Genomic DNA, 24,781 nt, shown 5'->3' on the forward strand with positions numbered 1-24,781 from the left:
ATAAGAGAACGAGCATTGGGATGAAAAGAAATTCAAGTTCGACCCGTCCCGAATTGTGTCTATAGCGTTAGGGGGGAAACTTACCTCGAAGTGTATCTCCAGATTCGAACTTGAGCTCTTTGCCAATGGCGGCAGTTTTATTTTAGTCTTGCACAAACTGAACTGGGCATTAACCTTCTTTTGGAGACAGCTGCTCCTTCTTTTTTACTAAGGTAGATCAGATGTATGATAAACTTTGTCTAAATTACATGTAATCTGTTACCACCCATTGCTGATTAGATAGAAAGATGGATAGGATAGATACTCTATTGATCCCAAGCAGGGAAATTCCAGTGGTACAGCAGCAGTTACACACCTTACGAAACATACAATATATATATATACATATACAAAAAAAACAAATGTAAAAGTAAACCCATTGGAAGAAAAAATAAATAAAGAAGCAGTAATGTGCAGAAGAACAGATAACATGAAGGTGCTCATGTGCCAGCGTCTCTCGGTCAGACAGAGGTTAGGTGTTGTGAAGCGGGAGTAAAGTCTTGAAGCTGAATGAGATTAAAACCGTGAGTAAATAGGAAACACATCGTGTCACGAGTTAAATCTTTGAGCTCCTCGCTCGCTGACACCTTAGGAGACGTACTTGCGACAGACGCTGGAGTCCGTCTACCATGTCGCGGATTGCGAGGCCTGTCAGACCAAAACGTTTTTTGATAAGGGTTCACTCGAGACCACCGCTACCCCCCGAGTCAAAACACGTTCCCTTCCCGCAGCTATGACATGAACATCTGCAACATCCATGGGGTGGAAAGCGTCCTGTGGTTTACGTCGCTCGCCTGTTACCTGAACAGAGGGGTTCTTTCCCTGCTGCTGTGCGATCTAACACGAGTGGGTTTGTGGCTCTCCCTATCCTGTGCTGACACAGGTCACAGTGTCTCTGCATGCCAGAAAAGCAGGACTGATTATGTGTGTGTGTGTGTGTGCGCGTGTGTGTGTGTGTGTGTGTGTGTGTGTGTGTTTGTGTGTGTTTGCTTCATTATTAATGTTTGTGTGCAGCGTTTGATATGTAAATTCAATGCTAATGCTCCGTACCAATCAGGCCTCAGCCACCTGGAGGAGGGGGCGGAGATTATCCCTGAGTCACGTCAGCTCAGCGGGAGCCCGTCAGATGTGTCAGGCGAGCTCTGACGCCAAAAAAAACCTCAGGTTCACGTTGAGAGGCTTGAAGGCATCTCTCCAGTTTTGTTTTTTCTTCTTGTCCTCTGTAGCCGAGGATTCCGTTTCCTGTGAAAACCCCGGTCTCCCTGACAACGGCTACCAGATCCTGTCCAAGAGGCTCTACCTGCCCGGCGAGTCCCTCACCTTTGTCTGTTACCAAGGTTACGAGCTCATTGGAGAGGTTGCCATCAAATGCATCCTGGGGAACCCGTCGTTCTGGAGCGGCCCGCTTCCACTCTGCAGGGGTGAGACTTCTGCTGAACTCTGTGGATCTTTCCAAAATTTCGGTTAAATCTTTTGTCCTCTGTGCATTCGGATCCGTGCACGTGCCCAGGGGTCCACGGACCCCTTGCTTGTTGATACTGATTGTTCATGCCCCTCTTCATGCAAATGACAAATCAAGCTGTCGAGCCACACCTCAGCATTGCCACAGCACTGAGTTACAGCATTTAAAGAGTTTTGGAGGGTGCTTGCCTTTTTTCCCCCAAACCAAAAACACAAGAGCAGAAGTGCAGGGAATGGATCAAACAGTGGCAGAGGAAGCGTTCAGATTGTTAGTTATATCCTAGTTACATTTCTACAGTTGTAAAGAGTATTACGAGGATTTGCTCCAGTGAGTGTATTACTGTTATCATGCTATAGTTACCATGGTCACATTTATAAACATATGAAGGACAATTTATTATTTAAATGTATCTAAATGTGACTAAGTTTAATTTTTCTCCATGTTTGGAAAATATATTTAACATTCAACATATTCAGTGATAATTGAGCTCTTTTTTGGGGGGACTGGTTTGAAGTGACTAAGTCACTAAGTACAATTACTCAAGTAATGTACTCGCATGCGCATCTGAATGATACATTCATTCTAAATCATTATCAGTTGATGTAGATCAGCAGATTATTTTCTTGATTAATCTTGCAGTGGCGGAATATAAGTACGGACTCAAGTACATAATGTAAGTAGAACTTCAAGGTACTCTGAAAGTTGAACATTGTACTTTTTCCCTCCACTACAGTCACTTACAAATCAAGATTTTTGCCAAGATAACATATGAAAAGTTTATAGAATGTGTTACCTTGTTATAGGTTATACAACCAAAAAGGATATGCAAGGTAGAGCTGAAGCAATTAGTTGATTGATTCATTATTTAGTCGAATTACAGTAAACGAATTGGCAATTAATCTATCAACTGGCAAATTAGAGGATCTTTACGTTTTTACTTTGAATTATTTTGAGGCTTGGGTTATTGGTTGGACAAAACAAGCATTGTGGAGGTGAAGCAGCTTTGGGCTCTGGGTTCTTCTATTTTCTGGATTATACAAACCAAGCGATCAATCAATAAATCGAGAAAGTAATCAGGAGATTCATCATTATTCCTGTGGCCCCAAAAGGATACACAGCCTTTTGAAGAAAAAAACAAACATTTCAGAACCACTCTGAGTATTTTTTGGATTTCTAATGAGATATAGCACAGCATAGTATCAGTATTGTCAGTTGGGTCGATATGTGTCGTGTGAGAGCAGGAAGCCATAGAGGCTAACAACAGTACGATGGGTGAGGATTTTAGCGTACTGTGAATCCGAAGAGGCTCTGTGTCAAAAATACAAACTCCTCAGGGAGTGTGATGCAAATGAACATGTGCACTGACCGACAGAATGATGTCTTGCAGCCGACCATGACTGCTTTGGCAACCATGCTTTGGAAGGTGAGTCTGTCTGTGTGTGTGTGTGTGTGTGTGTGTGTGTGTGTGTGTGTGTTGGTGTGATCTGACGCTGTGGGGCTGAAAAGACCACGCAGCTTGTTGTGTCGACTGACCCGTCACCATCGCTCGGGCCAAAGACTGAAACGCTTTTCGCCTCTGTGCGTCTGCTGTGCCTACATAAGCAAACATCTGCCTGCCGAGTTCATTCCCACTGTGTGTGTGTGTGTGTGTGTGTGTGTGTGTGCGTGCGTGCGTGCGTGCGTCCACCTGTGTTCATTCATCTTTGCCTGTAGAATTCACCTACCTTCTTATCCACACTCGACCAGACATTCAGAGCTTTACTTGTTCTCCTGATACAATTCTGCCTTTAGTCAACCTGGTTTTATTCTTGTGCTGTGCATCAGTTGCCGAGGCGACTGCAGGCTCCACTCTGGATGGGGGGAACATCGCGCTGGCCATCTTCATCCTCGTCCTTCTGCTGTCTGTGCTGCTGGGAGGGGCCTATGTCTATGTCACGCGGTAAGACCTCCGATCGCACAACTTTCAAAAGTAGTTGCCCTCTGGCCGATAAGTCCGATAAGACTGATACAACTCTTACATTAGCAGGTCTGCCATGCTTGGCACAAATACTGTTCAGGGTTGAAATGATCTAATTGTTTGTTGTGTGACAGAGAAGTAAACGTCAGTGGCCTGACGTCAGGAACTTCTCGGTTCTCATTTTTCCAAGGGATGGTGCCGACGGTAACAAACACAAATTGCTCTGGATGCAACTGAATGGACCTTGCATCCTTGCTTTGTTGTGGAAAAAATAATGAAGTTGATGCAGAATCAGGGAGACGGGGGACCGTGGACGTCTGAGGCAGAAGAATTGATTCAGGAGCTCAATATATTGAGGCGATTTCTGGTTTGTTACAAAAAAATCACAGAGTGGTCAGTGTGTTGGCATCCGAGAACCTTGCATGTCCCAGTCTTTGCGATGTATTTAACCCTCAGAATCACGTGTTGTCATCTAACAGACAGAGGGGTTGAATGTAGTCCGCTCCACAGGGCATCTTAACCTGACATCACGTGCTTCTGGCTCCATAAGCGAACCTGGCTCTGTCCAATGGAAACAAAATCCACCACTGAAGCTCACAGATCAACACGTTAGTTAGACGGCTATCAGTCATCTCATTTAATCTCAATTCCCAAAAAGTGAAACTATTTTGTTTAGTAAAGGATCTGAATATTTCCAAGTGGGTATGGGGCTATAAAGATGGCCATGGCAGTTACCCTGCAAGCCGCATAAAAATAGAAACACAAACCAAAACAGACCAAAACCTGGAGAGCCAGCTGAGATTACATCCCTGCTACGTCGAAGAGCAGCATTTACTGGAAGATCGGACGTCAGATATGGATTCATGTGGCCGGGCAGATTAATCGTGACGCATGGCAATGTGAAGACTTCATTCACCGATCAGATTGACGCTCTGCAATACGCCGAACAACACTTCAAAGACTGTAACGAAGGAAAGGCTACACATGCATATTGCATTTTTGCTCATCTTCAGTCATTCTCTCCAGAAAATCTGAAAAAGGCCTCTGGTGATGTGAGATTGAGTTGTAAATGGATAGGAAACATATATCATCATTCCCGGGTAAAGCAAGTTCATTCCCTTCATTCACAAAACAAAAATATCAGATAAAGACGGTCGGTGTCCCTTATACCGGACATGTCCCAAACTAATCTGATTATTTGAGGGGATTTTAATTGTGCGTCAGTTTCAATACTTGGACAGGTCCTCTACCTAAGAACTGATAAAAGTAATTTGAATGCCTTTTTTTAAACTTTAATCCATAAAACTCATTTGTCAGATGCCTGGAGAATATTCTTTTTTACTCCACAAGACATAATTCATACACAAGGATAGATTACTTCCTCATTGATGCTAAATTGACCCCCATGTTACGAATACCAAAAATATCATAACATTCTGATTTCAGATCACAGTCCTCTCACCTGCACCGCAAATGATTTGGAGGCTAAACCTTTTGTTATTAACTGAAAAGGAGTTCCGTGATTTTATAAAAACTCAGATATCACCCTACTTTGATACTAATGATAACTGAGAGACCGAACAGGATATCGTCCCCAAGGACATCAATGATCGATTTCTTCAATTTTACAAAAAGAAAATCTAGAAAATTATACTAAGTATAGTGCTATGGAGGATTTTTTTTTTCTCCCTATTAGATGATGAAGAGTCAGCTCAGCTGAACGCAGAGATCACCCTTGTAGAAGTGCGGAGGGCCATCTCCTCACTTAAAAGTAATAAAGCCCAAGGCCCTGAGAGCCTGCTAGGTGAGCTATATAAAAAGTTTAATTACACTCTCAGTCCGTATCTACAAAAGATGTTCACTCAAGCCCTCACTAATGGTGCTCTGCCTCCCACACTGACAGAAGCAATTATCACGGTAATATATAAAAAAGGTAGGGACCCAGGAGAAGTGGGCTCCTTCCGCCCTATCTCACTGTTAAGCCAGGAAGGGACATTTTTTCCCCCAAGGTCCTTGCTAATCGATTGAGCCCCCTCTTGACCAAAGTGGTGCATTTAGACCAGACTGGTTTCATACCTTACAGGAACTTGTTTTTCAACCTGAGACGGCTATTCAACATCATGTACTCTACTGGAACGGAAGAAGTGGAACGATCTAGCCATTCTATCACTCGACGCTGAAAAGGCATTCCACCAAGTCGAATGGCCTTACCTGTTCGGAATTTTAAAAAGGTTTAATTTTGGGGGAACAACATTTATTTCAATGGTCATGCTTCTTTATACGAACCACTGTGCACAAATCCTCACTAACCAAACGCTGTCCCCTCGATTCACCTTACATAGAGGTATAAGACAAGGGTGTCCCTTATCCCCTTATCTTTGCCTTGGCAATCCAACCCCTTGCCAAGAGTATCTTTTCAGACCCTCTAATCCAAATCTACTAATAAAATCTCATTATATGCGGATGATGTTGTGTTATTTATCACTCAGCCACAAATTAACATTCTGAAGATAATCGACTGTCATTTCCCCAGAAAAATTTACGTACTTAAGAATTCAGACTACTAAATTCCAACCTCTTCATTCAAGGTGAACTTCCCCCCACTGTTGTCTAAATTACAATCCAATACACAATTTTGGATAACTCTTCAAATTTTGCTATTAAAGTTAATGCTATTAAAATGCTCTTCATGCCCCAACTACTGTATCTCTTTCAATCAATCCCACTGTTCCCCCAACATTTAGACTCTGTCATATTTCATTTTCTATGGGGATACAAAAAAAAATGGGCATTAAAATTTCTGACGTTTATTAGAAGGACAGCTTGGAGCACATTCATTAATGTTCTAACAGGAGATACGTTACTCCGCAGCTTTTCTGTCCCAAAGTTGCAACCTACTGGATTAATATCTTCAAGTTAATATCTATAATACTTAAAATTCAATTAGAACAGAAACCACTCATTATTGTTCTGGGGGTGTCAGATGATGGTAAAAAAAAAACTAAGCATATATATCTAAAACCTGTATAACACAAAGGTATATATATATTGTGTATTTCTAAATACTTTTGAATCTGTAATAATCTGAAATAATCTGAAATAATAAACATGACGACAAACATTTAGTGTATAGTTTTGAGGAGAATTGGTCTCAGTGGACTAATGATTGAATGGTGATTTTCCAACATTTTCCACTGTGCATAGTTTCCATTTATAGTTTTTTTTGCTGGTTTCCACATTAAATTCTTGAATTTAGCTGATCTCTCGCCAGACATTTTGACAAGTACGTTTGTCACTATGCAACAGGTAATTATGGCCTTAGCTTGTGTTCAAAACCTTCCACCACACTCTCCTTAAACTGCACCTTACCCTTTATGTGCATATTGCATATGCATTATTCATTTCTGAGGACGTACACAACTGATGCTCAAAGTGAAAGCAGGATACACAAGGCAGCCATCATGCGCACATGAAAACTTGTCATTAGTTGACACATAAATGGTAATAAATTTGAATACTGAATTGTCTCCATGTTTAGTTTTTTCTCTGTTTCTCCTCATGCTGTCCATCAGGTGCAGATATCACTCCAACCTAAGGCTGCCTCTCATCTACCCCCACCCTTACCGACAGATTACAGTGGAGACAGAATTCGATAACCCGCTCTATGAGACAGGAGGGGTGAGTGTCCCAGTACAGTTAACAACTAACTGTCCATAACGTCTTGAGGAAAATTGCACTGTTAATTAGGCCATTGTCTCTTCCATCTTCTCTTTCATTCTTAGCAGGACACTCGTGAATATGAAGTATCAATATGAGAAGCCTCGCAAAAGACATTTCTGAACCAAGACCGACCACCTCGTCCTAGCTCTTCATCCTCTTCTCCCTCCTTCTCCGCCCAGGGGGAGACGATGTAAATACAAATAGATGATGTCCGGCCCCTTCTGCCATGAGACGCTGTGGTTGACCCTGTTCTCTCTTCCTTTGATGCAACATTGTGTGATGACATGGTGGGAAATGTGAGGGGGAAAGAGGAGCGGGAGAGGAGTTAAACAGGTTACTGGCGAAACTTGTGCACGTCAGTGTCACCGGGAGATGATGGGAGATGTAGGACGGAAAGGAGAAGACCCGGAGATCATCTAGGAACATCAAGCGTGGTGAGGAAAGAGGAGGTGGTGGGTCTGAGATGTGACGGAAAAGGAGTTAGGGAGAGGAGAAGGGGAAGGAGTCAGGGACAGGACACAGTCTATGTGGAATGAGGGGATTAAAGCACTTTTTTTTTGTATTTTTGTCAAACATGTATCACTTGTAAGCTATTTAGAGGAAAGAATCCTAGAATATGTCTTACAAAGAGAGTTAAATTAATAATTCTTAAGGATTCAATTAGATCAGACCCCATTTTTATACCATTTAATTGGTCTTGTTTCCATCCAAATGTATTATAGTATAGTAGGAGTTGGGTCATTGAGACAAACTGATGGAGCTGATTCTCCAGTTAGCGCCATTTAAGAGGACAAAGTAAGATGAGGTTATTTAAAAAGGTATGCAGTATACAAAAATGAAAGTATGCATAACAACTGGTGGATGGAAACACACTTGATGAAATCATCACCCACTGTTTACTGGTCACTCCCCTACAGTTAAATCAGAGCTGGATCAATTATGGAATGATAAACAGCATTGAACGGGTCATTGAACGGGTGACTTTTATTGTGAAGCAGCCGCAAAAAAAAAAGCAGAGTTACTGTCTTCGAGGTTAGCGCAGACTGTGATTGTTCAACAAATGGTCATTTTCAGTCATTTGGGCTGTGACCAAATGTCAGTGAGTGAGTGAGCCATTGACAGAGTTATGCCACTGGTCGACCGGCCAGGACTGGCAGCGCGATGAGTCTTGGGGATAGATTGACAGGAAGAATGGATAAGGGGAATTAAAAGGTTGTTTTTTTTAACATTCACTCATGAGTCACCCTTTCTTGCCAGTACAAAACGATAATAACAGGAAGGAAATGATGACGAGTGGCTGCCTTTTCGTTCCCCTCCTAATCAGTCCGACACGTGACGTCTGTCTCCTGTCCCTGACGCCCCTCCCGCCTGTGGTCACCTTCAAGGCTTTTCAGTCCAGCCGCGCCACTTCTGGCTTTCGCTGTAGTTAATTGGTGTTTTAAATCTATGACTTCAGGGGGCCAGTACAGCGCTGATGTCTCATTTCCCTCACGTATTGTTAGACTGACGGCCTCAGAGTCAGCGGGCCGGCTGATGGTTACACAAGGGGGAAAAGAAAAAGAAAAAAGACAAAAAAACATGCATTGTTGCAGATGTGCATGGAGGTTGACGTGTGAATAGCATAGCTGTAGTCAACTGACCGACCTTTCGAGTGCAAGCTCAATCAACCCACCAGATGATGTATTTATTTTGATGTACTGTATATGTGGTGTTTTATGCAGATTGATAAATGTGCATTTTCATTATGAGAAGACAAATGTTGACAGTTTCCCTAAATAAATGGTAAAATGAAATAAAAAGTACAAAAGATTCTTCCTAAATATTGAGGCGTTCTGTTCTTTTGCGTCTTACTTTTTTTTTTCAGGAGCCAAATGTGATTAAACAAGACAGCACTGTCAATCATCTTTCTCTTAAGTCTGCGGTCTGTTCAAACATATTTGCACAGTCTCTTTTTAATTTTAAACTGGATTTTAATCATTTTAGTCTTAGACAAAAGAAAAACTGTACTTGCATTTATCGGCATCTCAGTATTTTGTAGTATCTCTGCCTTTGGATGCATTCACTTGCACATTAGATTTTTTTCTTTCATTCAAGAGTCAAGGTGGACTATAAACTGCATATGCTACATTTAGGGTCCAACTTTGACATTTTTTTTTGTTGTTGCTGTAATTCCAGATGGCCAGTCTGTCCCTGTATTTGACACAAAAATGCAAATTCAAATAATTTCAAATTGTGTTTTTACAAATCATGTTTGCTCTTCATCACAGACGTCCACGGCTTCCAATGCTGTCAGAGGAATGTCACAAATCTGTGAGCATCGAGTCTGCAGCACAGGCCCAGACCTCACACTATTACAGATAAAGACAAAACACAATGAGCAGGCACTTGGAGACCAAGGCACGCCTTGTTGTTCTGGATGAGCTGCAGAGGTCGGAGTGGCGCGTGGCGGTAGACCAGCTTGGGGGGAGTTGCAGTAGTCCAGGCGTGATCTTTATTTTAATCCAACCACTGAGACTTGACTTGTGACCCCCTGTAGGTTGGGCACCACTGCAAAAAATTCCACCATCACCAACAGAAATATCTACTCAATTGTCATGAAAGGAGCTCACTGCTGTCACCAGACCCGACAGTTCTGGCTTCCACTCAGTTTGGCACGGAACTTTTCTTCTGGACCGAGGTTCCGTCCTCTTCGCCGATGAGCTGGAGGCAAATCCTGCCCCGCAGCATTTCCCCAACTCCAAACGACTCAGATGTCCTAATGATTCCTTCTGTTGCCATTGTGAATGCTCACAAGAAGATAACGCTTCCTGCCACGATTGCAATTTTCCAGAGGCTTTTCCCGCTGCCATTAGTTCCACTGGCGAGAGGCTTTTAACCAGATGCTTGATGATATCAGGCACGCCGGGGACACCGAGTGCCACCCACACGCGTTTAATGGGCCAGAGGCATTCACCGAGTCAGAAATACATTACTTTTATGTCTGCAATCAGGGCGTTTAGTTGGCGGGATTATTCAGAGAGACTCCCGGTGAGAGCTGCAATACAAGGAGCTTGTTAATATTTCAAGCAGCTAACAGCATGGGTCAGACCCACACCACTGAGGCAAATGTCTGTCAAGGGGTGTTCATTTATGATGGACAGATGCTGGCAAATGAGTCTGCCAGCAGTATTATGAATGTAATTAGGCGAGGCAATTTCTCCCCAGTGGGTTTAAGTTTGTCATAACTTTTAAAACCTCTGAACCGGATTATTGCAATTTGAGCCAAGAGTCCCTTACCCCGTTCTCAGAGACACGATGATATGAAGTGCACAGTTTTAGATTTAGTGTATTATCACACTACTTTCACAATATCATTAATCTCTGAAGTCCATTTCAATTAAACATGCGCAAATCTACTCGAAAAAAAACCCTGTTCGTTATAACTTCTGAGAATCATCAGGTTTTTAGATTTTCTTCAGTATCACAGTGATCCAGTGAAAGCCGTTTGTGCAACCATGGCTACACTCCAAACAGGAAGTTCTAACGGCTAAATAGGCAAGGTTTTAATGGTGGTAATTTGCCAAAATGGGGCTCAAATTGTAGCACACAACTATTTTAAAATGACACTTTTCTGCAAAACCCACTGTGCAATAATGTGATCAAAATATTGAGCCAGCAGAATGGCATCAAATTAAAAAATGACACCCCCTAATCTCATTTATTTATTATTTATATATATATCCAAAGTCTTATTATAGTCTTATTTAGTCTTATAGAAAAGGGCTATCACTCGTGGAGAAGAGCGGAGGGGAGTGCGTCTTCTTCTCATCCTTTCTCTACCCACACAGTAAAACACAGAGACATGTTACAATATGGAGGACCTCGATAGGACAGGTGTTAGCCAATCAGAGAGCTTGTTCCCATGCTAATTTGCATTGTTTTACCAAACCAACACAAGCCCCCCAGTTTCACGGAATGCTGAATGGAGAGGTGAAATGACTTTCCAAATCCAATTTCGATTTGGATTTGGAAAAGCAGCACGGAAATGGATTCGAAAATGAGAAAAGGAATTGCCCTTTTAAATGCCTTATTAAAAGTTGTATTCTTATTAGGTTTGTGAATTGAGTTATTTATTTCTGTTCTTAAAACTGCATTTTCAAATTGATTTTTAATTGCTCTTTTATATTTTATTTAGGAATTAATTAATCTATTTTTAAATTATGTATTCAAACTTCCTCTATTTAATAATGGATTAATTAATGGATAAAGAAATGCTCTATTTCAATTTCCGTGTCCCTTGAGGTCCCCCATGCAATAAGGGCTTATGTTTTTTAATGTGACTTTGTGTAATTTTTGTATTTAGCCACTAGATGTCATCAGACACCAATTTTTATGCTGCTACACCAAAACACATGATCAATTAATAACATATGCTGCGTTATTATAGATTAAAGGACTTGCATGCAGGCACTCGGTTGTTACATGTTCAGGTCATCACATTCATACTACACAAGGAAGAAGCAAAAAGGAGAAAAAGAACAGGTAATGATCAACAATACTGATGCCTAACACAGGTTCAGAGTGGCTTCATGCATCTATCATCAACACATGTTGGTTGTCTCTGTTTCTGCCTGGAGGCTACAGCGAGCGAGTTTTATTTTGGGGATCTGTAAAATACGCTGGCATCACATCACGAGCCTCAGCACACAGCGCCCACAGTCTAAGACTCAATCCAAATCCAAACTCCACAATCATTTCATTTTTATATTTTTTTTAATTTCACATTGCACATTGTTGTATATAGTATTTGTCATGGTATATAGTGTTTGTTATTGTTTTGGCCTAGTATTTCTACTTCATCTTATTTACCTCAGATTCTGTTTCTATTCTACTTCATTTCATTATTGTATTATTACATTTTTACCCCAGTGCTGCTGCACTTTGTGCTACTGTGTTGATTTTGAATTTCCCCTACAGGGATTCAAAAAAGGTGTATCTTATATTATCTTATTTTATCCAAATCTATCGATGTAAGAATATCATATATGTGTTTATTTATTTTTTCCAATACCTTTTTTTTTAATCACACTTTGGTATAAGTCAGTGCAGAATGGTGTTGGATTAGATTTTGAAATTGACTGTTAGAATCTACATCCGCGCAGGCTGTGAATCTTCTTTTCTGTACCCCCACTCCTGTTCTAAAATACTCTGACGTCATTCCCATATATTTTGGCAACACCTGTATATTTGTACTGAAATCGTTGTAGCCAATCGAACTCCAGAATGACTTCATAGTGCGTTTGCAGAGGTGTCATATAGTTCTACCGGGCGGGGCGGCGGAGGGATATCGGGCTTGTGGTGTATAAATACCACTCCGCTTCCCCTTTGCTTCCAGAAAACTGTCTACGACATTCAGAGAGAACAGAACCGGACACTGTTGGGAACAATTTGCTTGTAAGTAATATTTTTAAAGCACACTCACCCGCTCTTCGCCCGCCTCCGTCGTCGTGTGGTGTTACATGAACTGAATTAACGTTAATTCAGCCGCGGGCGACGAACGGACCCGTGGCGACATCAGCTGTTTCGGCTGCTAGCCGGGCCTAGCCGCGAGCTAACGGCGTCGCAGCGGCCTCTCGTCAGAATCGGGGCTTTTGATTTTAGCCCGTTCAGTTGGCGGGCGGCTGTGTTTTGAATCGCGAGCGATTACTACCGCGACGGAGAAACCCTGTGGGCAGATTCGAGTCACCGTCGACCGTAAAACGGCAGGCTGCTCATCGCGACGTCCGGTTAGCTTGCGCCACGTTAGCTTGCTAGCCACCACAGCTGTTTCAGGCGGCAGGCCGACACAAACGGGAAGCGTCTGGTCGACGTCGCCGAATAACCGATCATATTGACTTTGTGCCAAGTCGCTTTGACACTTTGCCCACGGTTTTGCAGCAAAAGAACTCAACACGTAAAACTGCGTGGGTTTTAACTAGCGAATACGAAGCGATTAATATAACGGCGAACTGCTACAGTTAATCGACTGCTAAATTAATCGCCAGCAACGTTGACAATCGATTAATCGGTTGTAGTCGTATTTATGGGGGGGAAAGGTCAAACTTCTGATTTCAGCTTCTTAAATGTGAATATTTTCTGGTTTCTCTCAGGGTTCGCGCGGGAGCTTGAAATCCTTATAAATGCTTGAATTTTAAAGTTGCGTTTTCAAGGTTCGAGAAGTGCTTGTAAAAACTTAAATTGTGTCAGATTTTTTTCCCATGACATATTTTAAGCCATATAAAGTATGTGTCCTTCAATTTGTTATCCTTCTGTTATTACAAAACACGATTGTGGGTGTTTCTAGCATAATACAGTCGCTTCGTAGAGATATGTAATTTACCACAGCTGTAAGTTGTTGGAAAAGCATGAAAATCGCCCTTGAAAGTGCTTGAATTTGACTTTGGAAAAGGTGTATGAGCCCTGTTTGCTCCTCTGTGACGGTAAAATGAATCTCTTTTGTTTGTGAACAAAACATAATAATGTGAAAAATGTCGAATCGTGTTTCCCAAGATGTTTTGTTTTGTCCACACACCAAAGATATTTAGCTCACTTTCATAAAGGAGCATAGAAACCAGAAAATATTCACATTTAAGAAGCTGAAATCAGAATTTTGACTGTTTTCCCATAAAAACTACTTGAACCGATTAATTGATTTTTAAAATAGTTGTCATTTTCACAATTTTCATTGGGAAGATGACAATAATTCTAATTTATTAAATGCGGTTTCCAGCTTCGCAAATGTTATGTTTAACTAGTTGTCATTGGTATGGAAACATGAATATTCTGCGCAACATAAATTTAATTATATGAACAGCATTGTATTAAAATAAGACTTTGTCCACTTTGAGTCTATGAGCTTCCATACAACTGAAAGTTTTATCCAATGTTGTTGTCTTTGGCTTATTTTTTCTTTCTACAGTGTCAAGATGCAGATCTTCGTGAAGACCCTGACTGGCAAGACCATCACCCTGGAGGTAGAGCCCAGCGACAGCATTGAGAATGTGAAGGCCAAAATCCAAGATAAGGAAGGCATCCCTCCAGACCAGCAGAGGCTGATCTTCGCCGGCAAACAGCTGGAAGATGGCCGCACCTTGTCTGACTACAACATCCAGAAGGAGTCCACCCTCCATCTTGTGCTCCGCCTGAGGGGAGGTATGCAGATATTCGTGAAGACCCTGACTGGCAAGACCATCACCCTGGAAGTTGAGCCCAGTGACACCATTGAGAATGTGAAGGCCAAAATCCAAGATAAGGAAGGCATCCCTCCAGATCAGCAGAGGCTGATCTTCGCTGGTAAGCAGCTGGAAGACGGCAGAACCCTCTCCGACTACAACATCCAGAAAGAGTCCACCCTCCATCTTGTGCTCCGTCTTAGGGGAGGTATGCAAATCTTTGTGAAGACTCTGACTGGCAAGACCATCACCCTGGAAGTGGAGCCAAGTGACACCATTGACAATGTGAAGGCCAAAATCCAGGACAAAGAGGGCATCCCTCCAGACCAGCAGCGTCTCATTTTCGCCGGCAAGCAGCTGGAAGACGGCAGAACCCTCTCCGACTACAACATCCAGAAGGAGTCCACCCTCCATCTTGTGCTCCGCCTGAGGGGAGGTATGCAAATCTTCGTGAAGACCCTGACTGGCAAGACCATCACCCTGGAGGTAGAGCCCAGTGACACCATTGAGAACGTCAAAGCTAAGATCCAAGATAAGGAAGGCATCCCTCCAGACCAGCAGAGGCTGATCTTCGCCGGCAAGCAACTAGAAGATGGCCGCACCCTGTCTGACTACAACATCCAGAAGGAGTCCACCCTCCATCTTGTGCTCCGTCTGAGGGGAGGAATGCAGATATTCGTGAAGACCCTGACTGGCAAGACCATCACCCTGGAAGTGGAGCCAAGTGACACCATTGAGAATGTGAAGGCCAAAATCCAGGACAAAGAGGGCATCCCTCCAGACCAGCAGCGTCTCATTTTCGCCGGCAAACAGCTGGAAGATGGCCGCACCCTCTCCGACTACAACATCCAGAAAGAGTCCACCCTCCATCTTGTGCTCCGTCTGCGGGGAGGTATGCAGATCTTCGTGAAGACCCTGACTGGCAAGACCATCACCCTGGAGGTAGAGCCCAGCGACACCATTGAGAATGTCAAAGCTAAGATCCAGGATAAGGAAGGTATCCCTCCAGACCAGCAGAGGCTGATCTTCGCCGGCAAGCAACTGGAAGATGGCCGCACCCTGTCTGACTACAACATCCAGAAGGAGTCCACCCTCCACCTTGTGCTCCGTCTGAGGGGAGGGAACTAAGCAGCTTCTGGTCACGAAGATGCTTCAGAAAACCGACCAATTGTTCCGGTGTTGAAATCCCATCTCATCCAGTTATCAGTAATAACCTTTTTATAAGTTTAAATAAAGGTTCAGCATTCCTGAACTTTGCTTTTGTTGTTTTTCACTAGTTTGACATAACATTTTGCTCATGTTCACTTGAGTTTGAATTTACTAGATGTAAAACTGGAGGCATGTTTGAGATTTAAAGTGGTCCGAAATAGACAATCACTGAAAGATTACATGAACAAGTGGGTAGTTTTTTTTGAAAGGATCGTCTATTGAAATACTGCTGTTAGTGTTGATCATAATTAATAATTAGCTTCTCACTGTCACCTGCTCTGTTTGTGATGTAGTTCAGCAGATTGATTATGATTTACCTCTGGTTATTGGTTGATACAGGGGCTGCAACTAGAAGTTAATCTGCACATTATTCTTTTGACTGTAAACTCTCATGGACTTCAGTCTCGTGAAACCTAATGTGACATTTGCAATTGTGTCTTGTGGAATGCTAAGATTCAACTCAAAATGATCAATAAATTCAGAAATCTCAAAGTCATGTTTTGCATTCTTTAATGAAAGCTGATTTAAATTAGGGCTGCGACTAACTATTATTTTCATAATCAATTAATCTGTTGATTTTGTTTTCGATAAGCCTTTTGGTCCCTAAAATGTGAATGGTGTGTCACGAAATTATCTTTGATGGCCACACACCAAATTTATTCAGTTGTCATAGAGGATCAAAGAAACCAGAAAATATTCACATTTGAGAAGCTGAAATCAGAGAATTATGACTTTTTAAAAATAACTACTTCCTAGAACTGATTTATGGACCATCAGAATAGCTGGTGATTAAGTTAACGATTAACTGTTGCACCTCTAATTAATGATATATTTTTCTTTATATATTTCAAGTTTTTACTCTTAAAATAAGTGGATTTTGTTGCTCCGCTCATTTGAGGACCAAACATTTAACCTCTGAATGAAAGCTTCTGTTTCTTCAATGTGATTTTGTGTAATTTTGGTTTTAGCCACTAGATGTCATTGGAGACTCTTTATTAATACGACATACTGGCTTGTTGACAGTATTTATCTGCTACTGCAGCAGTAGTATGGTATTTATATTTTCTAGTTGAGTGATCTATGCAAGTGATGGATCAATTAGTTGTGAGAATAAAGCAACAATACCACACTGAAAAACTGCTGAAAAATGTCACGAACAAGAATATCAACATACACTTATACAGTACTTACTATAGAGAACTGTCCCATTGTTTTCTCATCAGATAAATAATTGATTAAAAATATGTGAGCAGTAAGTTGTAGCTTATTCAAATTTGTTCTTACACAAGTGGTCTCCAGATCTACAATAGTCATTAAAGATTTATAAACAGTTTTCTTATGTGATCATAGTTTGATGATTAAAGTACAATATTTTTGGTAAAATTTAGTGGAAAGGGTTGTGTTCCAGAAAGCGTGTTTTTTGTTCACCCTGAGAAGAGGGAAACTACCAGGGTTTTCCGTTTCAGAAAAAGAGTGAACTTAAGCTTCAGGTCAGTTACCATGGTAACCCTATGCCTTACATGTCTGAGACGTAAAACATTCACTCTGTTCATACTGGAAGAGAAGCAGCTGCTTTGACCACACTATGATATAATGTGCAAAAATAAGGATGGTTATGCTCCAAAAGAACTACTTGTCTTGTCCGGATGCCATGACCACACTCGAAGGCAGTAAATTGCACTTAGTCAATTAGTTAAACTAATCAGAAACTATTTGGATCATCAAGTTAATGGTAATGGTTGTACTCCAGTTTTAGGAGATATATATGTACCCTATATATTATAGTAAACAGAAGACCAGACCAAAACTCAAAAGTATTCAAACAAAACATGACAGGACCTCATGTTTGGAAACATTTTTTTAAACCAGAAATTACATAAATAGTGACAGATATGATTTTAAAGTGTGTAAAGAATCAAATAAGCACTTGGGAGCGGTTTGGGTCCAGATTATAATGTTCCAAATTCCAGCATAGAAAGCACCTGTGTCGTAGCAAAATTATGCATATGGCCAAAGCTCATATGAGGCTTCAACAGTCTTTATTTCGTCAAGTCAAGCCGATTCCTCCGCCGGGCATTATTGTTATTGTCTGTTTCCACAAACCTTACTGACAAACTAACCCCAGCTCGTCATCTGCCCCAATGCTGAGCCACAACTTACTCTAAGCACCGACCTCAACCACAGCGGGGGAGAGTACGAGAAAAACACGAGATTTAATGGGTCATACATTACATTCACTGTGTATTGCTTTTGTTTCCTATACGACGTGCTCGTCGAGGGCAGTAAAAGCAAGATGAATGAAGGAGAAACAGTACAAACAAATATAATTCAATATTTTAAAATATGGAAATGGATAATGCACATGCTTCACCACTTGTATATACATGTGTGCATACACAGACACACATTATTATTATTATATACGTTGTGAAATTGCCATCTTAAAAAGAAATGAGGGCGATGGAGAGCCCTGGTTCCAAAAGTAAAAGTCCATTCATTTCCCCCCTTAGACAATATTAAAGTGCTGGTTTTGATTGACATAAAAATCTTGAAGAAAGAAACATAACCAGCGTGTTTGGTTTTCTAGGGCTGTCGGTCACAAATTTAGAAAGTGCGTTTAGCATCAGTCCTGAAATTTTTTTTTTCAGATTTTGGTATATCGCTCAGAGACGCAAGAGGCCATGACGCAAGAGGTCATGTTTGTTTGCACGATGCGGTCGAGAAAAGAATCAAGTGGATCGCGGTCACCCTCCTCCTCACCTCTCGAGATGACTGAGGCGTCAAGATTCAGATCAACGCCTCTCACCTCAAATTGTACCACGACTCGCCGACCCGTCTGTTGAAAAGGCTCCTTCGGCAGCCGCCTCCAACACAACCCATCACCCTAGAATAACACTCTGCAAATATCAAGTTCATCTTGACGTCTATGAGTAGAGCAGCTGGTCGGCGTTGTTTTCACGATCATCCGCAGGCAGAGTCTGGGGGTGGCAATGCCTTCGTACGACATTGTTCCTGGATCACTTTGACCCGAGACATGCCGGGTTGCTGGAGACTTGGGGACCTTTTCGAGGCACGCGATGAACAGGTGAGGCGTTCTTGGTACACCTTGAAGCTACGGTAGCGGTTGAGGTGGGGAGAACATGGACAGACTAAAGACCAAGACAGACCTCAGTGAAATAGCCTTGGCTTCCGGACGGTCTCTGGCCTACAGGGCCCGCGAGTGGGCCGCGTACACTGCCTGCAGTGAAAGAAACATGACACTCAACAAAAGCCCGCAAAAGTCTTCCCGACAGTCAACATGCACAGCATACAAGGTCCCTTAAAGGGGGGATAAACCTGCTCCCTGGCCACAGCGAGCCAAATGAGATCAGGGTGGGCACCGGGGTCTTCTTATACTCACTCGGATTATTGTCTCCATGTGTGTTTGGGAGGAGTTCTACTTGGCCAGAGGAAAGTATATTTACCAAAAAAAACATCTCAATATGGTTTAATAGCTCTTTCTAAGGAGCTCTGCTGAATAAACAGGTCCATTTTGGCCTGTCTGAATTAATGTTATGAGCGTCTCTTCTGATTGGCCGGCTGTTTCCTGAGTGCCGCACAGCCGGGACAAAACCACTTCCTCTGACCGCCGGGCCAGCTTTGAGCGCACACCATACTTCAGTGTGAATTCTAGGTAAGACTTTGTCCACAACCTGATGACTTGATTTCTGTGCAGCACACGTGGTGCTTCACGTGGTCCTAAAAACAAGAAGGCAAGAAAGCATGCGAATCTGTGCGTGCAAATCTGTGGATATGTGCGGACCTGTCACTGCCACAGACATCGTTCGCATTTCCAAAGAGAGCACGCTCACAGACCACGAGGCACAAGTAAACACCACGCCTACATGCACACTGCTCATTTTTTCCATTTCGGCAACCTGCAGGCGTGGGGGTTGATCTTTGAAGAGCCACCAGAGACCGAGGCTGTGGTGGACGTTTCCCCTGAGCATTTCTCAGCATTTTTAAAACCATGAACATTATGGATGTGCTGCATTAATCAGGAGAAATATATTTTTCGCCAAGCCTCTATTTCATACAGGCATATTGTTTTATTGGCTCTGCTTGTGGTCATCGTACCTATACTGCCTCATATATCTAAAGCAGACAGTCTAAAATGCTACACTATAAGTAATCATGGTTTCAATCATTTCCTGTTCTATTTCTTATTACTTGAAATTCTTTGAAATGGTTGACAGATGTGCCCTTTCCCCCTGCCCATTTTAATTTTCATACATTCACTTTCCACTCGATGCCTTGTGCCGAGCTGTTCGGTTCTCACATGCATGTGTGAAACGTTTGAAAAAGTTCGCCCCACATTTACTAGCTGCAATGTTTAAGCGATGTACACATTCATTATGAGAGTATTGTTGATACGTTAAACCCGCCCTGCAGTGATTTTCTTTTGGCAACAGAAAAAAAGTGTGAACTTCACATTAATTTGGAGTCATGTTTAAAACCAAATAACAGGCAACCCCTTTTGCCACATCAACTTAAGGGTGATTATTACTGTGCAGTGAGTGTTTCCGCTTATTGCAGGTTCAAACAAAGACGAGAGAACAACATACAAAGCACCAAACCAAAGCTTTTACTGTCATTGTAATTGTGGGTCTCAGATGCTCTTCTGTGTTTTACTTTATTTCAGCAAAGAGAGGCGGCGCTGCCTGAAGAAACCTGGTTTAGTGGTCAAGTCAATGCTCACATGGGTTTGTAGGATACATTCTAAGACCATTGTATTGATACCGTAGAAATATTGAACACTGTTTTGTCCCGCTGTGATTACATTCTGAACCCCTGGTAGGGACGCACCCGAACACTCGACTCAACTTCTGCGTTCAGCCCTGAAGCCAAAGGTGAGCGGCGGGCCTGTTGGCCTGACCTGTGAACTGTAGCACGTAGAATGGAATACCCTCTTGATCAGGCTGTATGGAGGTAGAAAGTTACTTTTGCAGAAGTACTGCACTCAAGTACTTTATGTTGCTACTTGTACTTGTAAGTAGTTTTCTATTCATGGTACCGCCAGGGCGCCCTCCCCGCGCGCAACGTAACGGTAGGCATGATACCACCACAGTCAGTCATGGAAAAGGCAGTAGCGAAGGAAGTTAAAGGGAATTTCACATAAAAAGCAGAGGAAGAGAAAAAACAGCTAGACAAAGGTATTTTTTGCATGACTAATTTACCATAAACATTGACCAGCGAGATAGCAGTCAAACAAGGGTGAGGTCGAATTGTCAAATTGGCTTAGGATGTTTCCTAAATCCTGACGTATTTGATCAGCAGCCATGATGAGAGCTGTTCAGATTCTCTAAATGCATAGGGAGGGAGCTCCTACGCGGCAGCGGTATTTAACGTGACGAGCCATGCACGGGCGTAAACGATTCAATCCGAAGTAGAAGTAGAAGAAGTAGAAGCGCATGGATATGGAAGCGTTGTCCTCACAGTTCAAAGTTGACAGGAAGTGTTCATTTTGAATAATGGCATGAAAGAATAAAAACAAGAACTTTATGACAATGGACACTGAAAGTCCCCCTTTCAAGAAATCCAGAAATTAAAGTTGACACTTTTTAGCAGCGTCAGCTGTGGAAATTCAGTAAGAGATCGACTAGAGAAAAGGGCTTGGAGGTCAGAGGTTAAGTGTCCGTCACTGATATGCTGTTGCCTATTTAGGCATAGGCGACATGGGCAGCCGCCCATGGAAAGGGAATTGGCCAGGGGGCGGCACGGAGAGCTCGCAATTTTCTTTTTCTCCTGGCCCCGGGACCAACCCCTTTTGGGCTACTTCCTCAACAGCGTGGCACATAACACAGAGGCACTTCCCCTTTGCCACTGCAGCATTCATTAACAAGACAGACTCCAACCTGCACTGCAAATCCACTCCTCCAGCCAACTCTGTGGGTGAGGTCCAGTTGTCCTTCCTTTCTACTATTCCTTGACCTCAGTGGAAAAGGTCATGAGGTCAAGGAAAGGTGTATAGGACGACTGATAGGACTTAGGAAAAGCGGACAGCGCTGCTCAGAGAATCCGACTCCACTTTCGCTAAACTACGTCGTCACGCGACGGTCAATGTTATTGATGCGTCTGTCCTGGTGAAACTACACATTTCTGAAGATGAACTACAATAATCACAGCGGCTCCATCAGCATGTTTCAGTGTTTGACCACCATGTGACATCACATGTTATGATTCATATGTAACAGTAACTGACATGATGACGTGCGTCACTTCTGGGTCACATTCATACTCTTCTACTTCTTCTACTTCTTCTACTTCGGATCGAATCGTTTACGTCCGTGCATGGCGCGTCACGTAAAAATATCACTGCCGCAATGAATCGTGGGGCGTCTATATCTCCTTACTCTCACATAGGAAGCTCCAGTGTACGCTATGCTAAAGGAGATAGGAAAGGAATCATTGAAGCTCCTTTCCTATGCATTTAGAGAATACGAACAGCTCTTATCACTTCAAGATTTAGGAAACTTTGTGAGACCTCGACCTCACCCCATGTGTCTCAGCTCCATCATACAACCATCACATTTAAATTTCCACATACGAATTACACGTCAATTGCACAATTTAACTTTCTAAAGCTGAAGTGGTGACCTGAAGTGTTTTTCATATTTGCAGTGGTAACTCTTCTTGTACCAAATAATCAACAGGAACAATGACCAATGCAAGTATTGAACCTCCGTAAACAATGGCTCCCATGGGAATGACTTCAGAATGGTAGCTTTACAGCTCTTAACTTTGAAAAAGGTAACCACCAAAGTGTTGGAATTGCTTTTTGATAATGTGTGCTCTTGGGTTCATACCCCAAAATAACTATCCTTTGTTACGAAAAAAAAATAAAATATATATATAATTCTTTTAAAAAGGGGTCGTAGCAAGTTTTGCTGTTGCTGCATAGCCAACATTAACATTAAAAGCAGGAACATTGCAATTTCCGCATCAAATTCGAGTCCTTTCAGAGCGCTGCTCAGACGACGTATTATTACCTTTTGTCTCGCAACAATGGCTGAAGCTGTTGGCAGGAGACCATCAGCGCCACCTGCTTCCAGTGAGGAACAACATTCGCCGGGCAGAGAGAACTCACAAATAGCACCTTTTGTGTTTCATATCTCTTTTTTTTAAAAAATTTTTTGCTCAACGCCCCCCACCTGCAGCTCCGCTTGCCTTTGTGTAACTCTCTGCACGCTTACACCCAGAACAAGAGGAGAGACATTTTTTTTAAGTGGATAAATAAATGATAAATAATAATAAAAATAACATGCATGTACGTATACACATGTGTACACACACACACACACACACACACACCTTTACCTCCATAGAAGGACGTCACAGCTATATACATATATATATATATATATATATATATATATATATATATATATATATATATATATACTATAAACTCACACCCATACACATACTAAATGTACCGAAACATAAGTACACCCAGGTGAGCTTATCTTGGTAAAATGTTTTTATATGTAGGACCTTAAACTGTATAAATCTCAAGCGGGCACATGAAGCAGGCACAGGGAGAACTGAGCAAACGGCACACACGTCCATACTCCACTCTGCTCAACCGGAACCCCCCCAGCCCACCCCCCGTGTAGATGTATTCTCGCAAAGGTAATGGTGTCATGTGTCCATGTGCCTTCATCACCTGTTGTTTACCACCAGCACCACTTCCTGCCACAGGGCTACAACATATCTGCACGTCAACATGTGTTAGAAAAAAAACCCCAGGTCAGAACATTCTGTTATGTTTAAAATAGTAGGTTTAATTGATAGAAAATGGTTTTGTTTTCTATAGTGTGACACTACTATTGCACGATATATATATATATATATATATATATATATATGTGCCCCCACTCTACCTCCTCCAGCAAGTCTGCCTGTGGTGACTTCCTCGAGTGGAAATTACACAGTAATTCCCCCGCCTGGGGTTGAAATGCACGTGCGGGGCGGTTAGGGTCATGATGCCAGAGCAGGGATTGTCCTTAAGAGACTGCATCACAATGAGTCACCCTCAGCCCTATCCATTACTGTACAAGCAAAATGACCGGCATTCCAATCCAGAGACAGTCCTGTACAAAGAGGCCATGACGAGATGGGGAAATGAACCAGATGGACATTTACCTAACCGACCACTTAGCCATCATCCTTTAGAAAGAAAAACAGTGCTATATCGAAGTCGTCTCTGCTGCCTCACATGGTTTGTTGCTGGGAGCAGGTGGTGGTGGTGGTGGTGGTGGTGACAGTCACCTAGCAAGGGCTTTAACTATCATAGTCAACATCTCCACTTCACCCGCCACTGCCATTCCCCCCACCTCCCTCACCACCCGCCTTCAGGAGCTTCAATACATTTTCAGCATATTTCCTTTTTTTCTTGCACATATTGTACAGTAGTGCCTGATCATTTTGCACAGTTGTATATCTTCTTCTTTTTTTTTCCAGCACAAGCTTTCTTTATGTATTTGCGGTTAGCTGGTATGTGAGAAAATAAATGTTTTGTTGAAAGTATAGTGTGTGTGTGTGTGTGTGTGTGTGTGTGTGTGTGTGTGTGTGTGTGCCATGGCTTGACATCAACACTATTCAGCTGCCCAAATATACAATGTTAGCAATTGGACAATGTTACACGGTGGGTAACCATCACACTTTCAGAGCTCGACAAGATGTCTTTGCATTCTGACTGTCCTGGTCCAAGCAATGATAAAGGACTGGATTTGTTTACATTTGAAACGTGAGTTAATTCTTTTGATTGAGTAAATCACCTTCTGCAGGTCACATTAGAGTGGTGTGCTGAATGGACCACGTGGTGTGAGAATTGTACTTAGCGTTTTGACAATCGTATTCAGCTACACTGTCTCCCTGTACAATACCGGCGATGGACTAAGAACAAGGCTTTAAAATGAGTTATAGAGGAATTCATTTACTGCAATCTCATGTTGAAGAGACTGCTTCTAATTATCTTGCTTTGTTGGATTTGTGCAGAGCTTGTGTTCATTTTCATTGGGGTTTTCATAGAGGAGTCCTCCTCTTTTACCCTTTTTCTGTAAAGTGCGTTGTGATATCCTCACAACCAGCAGCCATTGCGCAAAATTGCAGTAAGGACACATACCTTCCATCTCCGCACGGAAGAGACCCTCAGTGGGATTT

At 42.3% G+C, this 24,781-nt stretch overlaps 2 protein-coding genes across 4 annotated transcripts in view; both read left to right on the plus strand.

Annotated features, from left to right (window-relative positions):
• The window catches only part of LOC118300658 (seizure 6-like protein), a 51,055-nt gene extending 42,057 nt beyond the window's left edge, over nucleotides 1-8,998 (plus strand). Inside the window, exons 13-17 of one of the 2 annotated variants that reach the window (XM_035625262.2) lie at nucleotides 1,266-1,460; nucleotides 2,889-2,924; nucleotides 3,326-3,440; nucleotides 7,031-7,136; nucleotides 7,241-8,998. In XM_035625262.2, the coding sequence (XP_035481155.2) occupies nucleotides 1,266-1,460; nucleotides 2,889-2,924; nucleotides 3,326-3,440; nucleotides 7,031-7,136; nucleotides 7,241-7,273 (485 nt within the window). In that variant the 3' untranslated portion in view covers nucleotides 7,274-8,998. The remainder of the gene's footprint in view (nucleotides 1-1,265; nucleotides 1,461-2,888; nucleotides 2,925-3,325; nucleotides 3,441-7,030; nucleotides 7,137-7,240) is intronic. The other variant, XM_047330592.1, reaches the window with a different exon arrangement.
• Nucleotides 8,999-12,453: 3,455 nt separating this feature from the next.
• Nucleotides 12,454-16,073, plus strand: LOC118300686 (polyubiquitin-B). Of its 2 annotated transcripts, XM_047337736.1 has the most exons (3): nucleotides 12,454-12,611; nucleotides 14,116-15,032; nucleotides 15,489-16,073. In XM_047337736.1, the coding sequence occupies exons 2-3, from the start codon at nucleotides 14,123-14,125 to the stop codon at nucleotides 15,494-15,496; spliced, it is 918 nt and encodes a 305-aa protein (XP_047193692.1). In that variant the 5' UTR covers nucleotides 12,454-12,611; nucleotides 14,116-14,122; the 3' UTR covers nucleotides 15,497-16,073. The 2 variants fall into 2 exon arrangements, with proteins under 2 accessions (XP_047193692.1, XP_035481215.2); XM_035625322.2 differs by having other exon boundaries at nucleotides 14,116-16,073.
• The last annotated feature ends 8,708 nt before the right edge of the window (nucleotides 16,074-24,781 follow it).

This window comes from Scophthalmus maximus, chromosome 2 (genome assembly GCF_022379125.1).
Source record: "Scophthalmus maximus strain ysfricsl-2021 chromosome 2, ASM2237912v1, whole genome shotgun sequence".
Classification (NCBI taxonomy): Eukaryota; Metazoa; Chordata; class Actinopteri; order Pleuronectiformes; family Scophthalmidae; genus Scophthalmus; species Scophthalmus maximus.